The 2,500-nt window shown below is 43.2% G+C and overlaps 1 protein-coding gene across 1 annotated transcript; it reads right to left on the bottom strand.

Moving 5' to 3' along the window:
- Positions 1-1,041: 1,041 nt before the first annotated feature.
- LOC106875433 (uncharacterized) lies at positions 1,042-1,590 on the bottom strand. The gene has a single exon (XM_014923582.1). The coding sequence runs from the start codon at positions 1,588-1,590 to the stop codon at positions 1,042-1,044; it is 549 nt and encodes a 182-aa protein (XP_014779068.1).
- Between the last annotated feature and the right edge of the window lie 910 nt (positions 1,591-2,500).

The following is a 2,500-nucleotide window of genomic DNA, read 5'->3' on the forward strand; positions in this document are numbered from 1 at the left end:
ATCGTCGTCGTACCTTCCCTCCACTAATCCACTATAGAATGCGTTAGTTGTGATGCAGTCGCTCAAGGTTGACCCGGGTTGTTGGAGTTGCCGAAGAGCAGCGCGACACTCGCGGTGCCATTCGCCCTTCCTCGGCCTCTTCTTGATCCATGACTGCAGTTCGGTCATGGAGACGAGCTGCGGGAAAGCGCGCCGCACAAACGGTGACCACACCTGTTCACCGCTGTCTACGTAGAGCCGGAGATGTCGCAGTCTCAGCGAGATAGACAGACAGACAGACAGACAGACAGACAGACAGATAGATAAACATACATATATATATATGTCTATGTGTGTCTGTCTGTGTACTCTGGAAGCACTTAATAACTGTTGATAACCTCACATTAAAATGTTACACATTTTGAATGTAAAATTATGGTGTAATTAGAAGACACGTTTAATTAATTGAGATGTGTTATTTTAATAATTTGGCTTAAGAGCATGTTGTGTTTCGTCGTCTTGTCGTCTACCCATACAATAAACATGTCTTCCATATTTTCCAAAAATCTACTCTTTGAACGAGTCAACTTCTTCGCTTACAACAAAAGGTTGTAGCACCTTTTTTGAGGTGAAGGAGAGGTCATTAATTATTATTGTATAGCTTTGTTAAGCTATACGCAAAATAATGGAGACGAGAATACATTTATCAAATGTTTATTACTTTACGTACATCGGGACTTCGCCAGTTATTTCTGTTCAGTTCATTCAGATTCGTTTAACACTCACTACTGACATTATTTTGTTGTTCTCTCACCGGAAGTTCCTTTCGCTGCTGACCAACTTCCTAGCTAGCCCGCAACGAAGTTCCTGTCTACAGTTCGTCTCTCATGAATCCTACCCTACATAGCTCCCCGCCCTCAGAACTGTTGACTGTCATTGGAAACGGGAAGGCGTTTTAATTGTCCTGTCCATACGTGTGGTTACTCGATTCTTTGGTGACTGTTCCTTGTCAAGGGTTGGTGTGATCTGCCGGGGGCGGCCCCTGTTTGGTGGTTGGGCTACCTAAACGAGGCTGTCAATATCGAGATGGACCAGTTTCAATCTATCGATGGAGACTGTATCTTGACGTCCGCCAATTAAGAGTTGGAATGTTTTATCCCCTGGATGTATGACTTGATATGGACCATCGTAGGGTGACTGGAAGGGTTTTCGTTGAATGAACACAAAGTTAGCCGTGTGGAGGTCATTTGGTATGGATGATCTGGGTGTACCGTGTGTCGACACGGGAACAAGGTGCAACTGGCCCACACTGTCTCTCAGTCGAGCGAGATACCTTTTGACATCAAGGTCTGACTTTGTATTCGGAAGGAACTCTCCTGGCACTGTAAGAGGGGCACCGTACACCATTTCCGCGGAGGAAGTGTTGAGATTTTCATTTGGGGTGGTGCGGATTCTCAGCATCACCCATGGGAGTTGGTCAATCCAATTTGGCCCATTAAGTCTGGTTGTCAGGGATTCCTTCAGGCGGCGGTGAAATCTCTCCACTAATCTGTTGGCCTGTGGTAGGCTGTTGTGCGATTCATTGTGATTCCAATAGTTCACACATGTCATTCCACAGCTTTGAGGTGAATTGTGGACCCCTGATCGGATGAGATGCTGTCTGGGACACCGAAACGGGCGACCCAGTTTGCGATGAAGGCTCGGCTGACTTCTTGTGTTTCCGTGCTGCAGAGAGGAATAGCCTCAGGCCAACGGGTATAGCGGTCTACCAAAGTCAGTAGATACGAGCAACCCTGTGAAGGTGGTAGAAAGCCGACAATGTAATACGGTTTGGCTGTTATTTTTACTAGATCGAGTACCAAATGCAGACCGCCTTCTTGGCTCATATAAATACCACAGGGGTTTAATAACTGGTGGTGGTAGTAAAAATATTGGTTAGTGGTGACTAGACAGCGAAAAACGTAGTTTCTTTTAATGATTTTTAAAACTTTCTTTATTACCCATCACTTAACGAATGTGATTTAGTGCAATCGAAACTTATATTCGTTTATAAGGTATATACAACCATAACAAGAGAAAGAATGAGAAAGGTAAACGTAAACAGGAGCAGGGTGTTGAATTACTAACACGAGCATGGGCGCGGTAATTTAGAAGTTGAGAAAATATGAATGAAAGAGAATGCAATGAATATTTATAATAGATGAGAGAAAGAGTTCGAGATAGACTAGAAAAGAAAAATGAACGAGAATGTATAGAAAAGTGGAAACACAAAAGTTGAACATTACAACATTGATGGCATGAATATTGTCTGTAATCACTGTGAAGCTCAAGACATAAGAAGACAGCTTTCAGAGATAATAGTTTCTTGATACTTCAATACTGCCTACAGTAGTAGTAGTAGTAGTAGTAGTAGTAGTAGTAGTAGTAGTAGTTGATGTTATTGTTGTTGCTGTTGTCGTTATTCCGCTTATCGCATAGTATTTGCTGCTAGTGACGTAATACAGGTGCCAGCTGTCCGCAA

Source organism: Octopus bimaculoides, chromosome 15, assembly GCF_001194135.2.
Source record: "Octopus bimaculoides isolate UCB-OBI-ISO-001 chromosome 15, ASM119413v2, whole genome shotgun sequence".
NCBI lineage: Eukaryota > Metazoa > Mollusca > Cephalopoda > Octopoda > Octopodidae > Octopus > Octopus bimaculoides.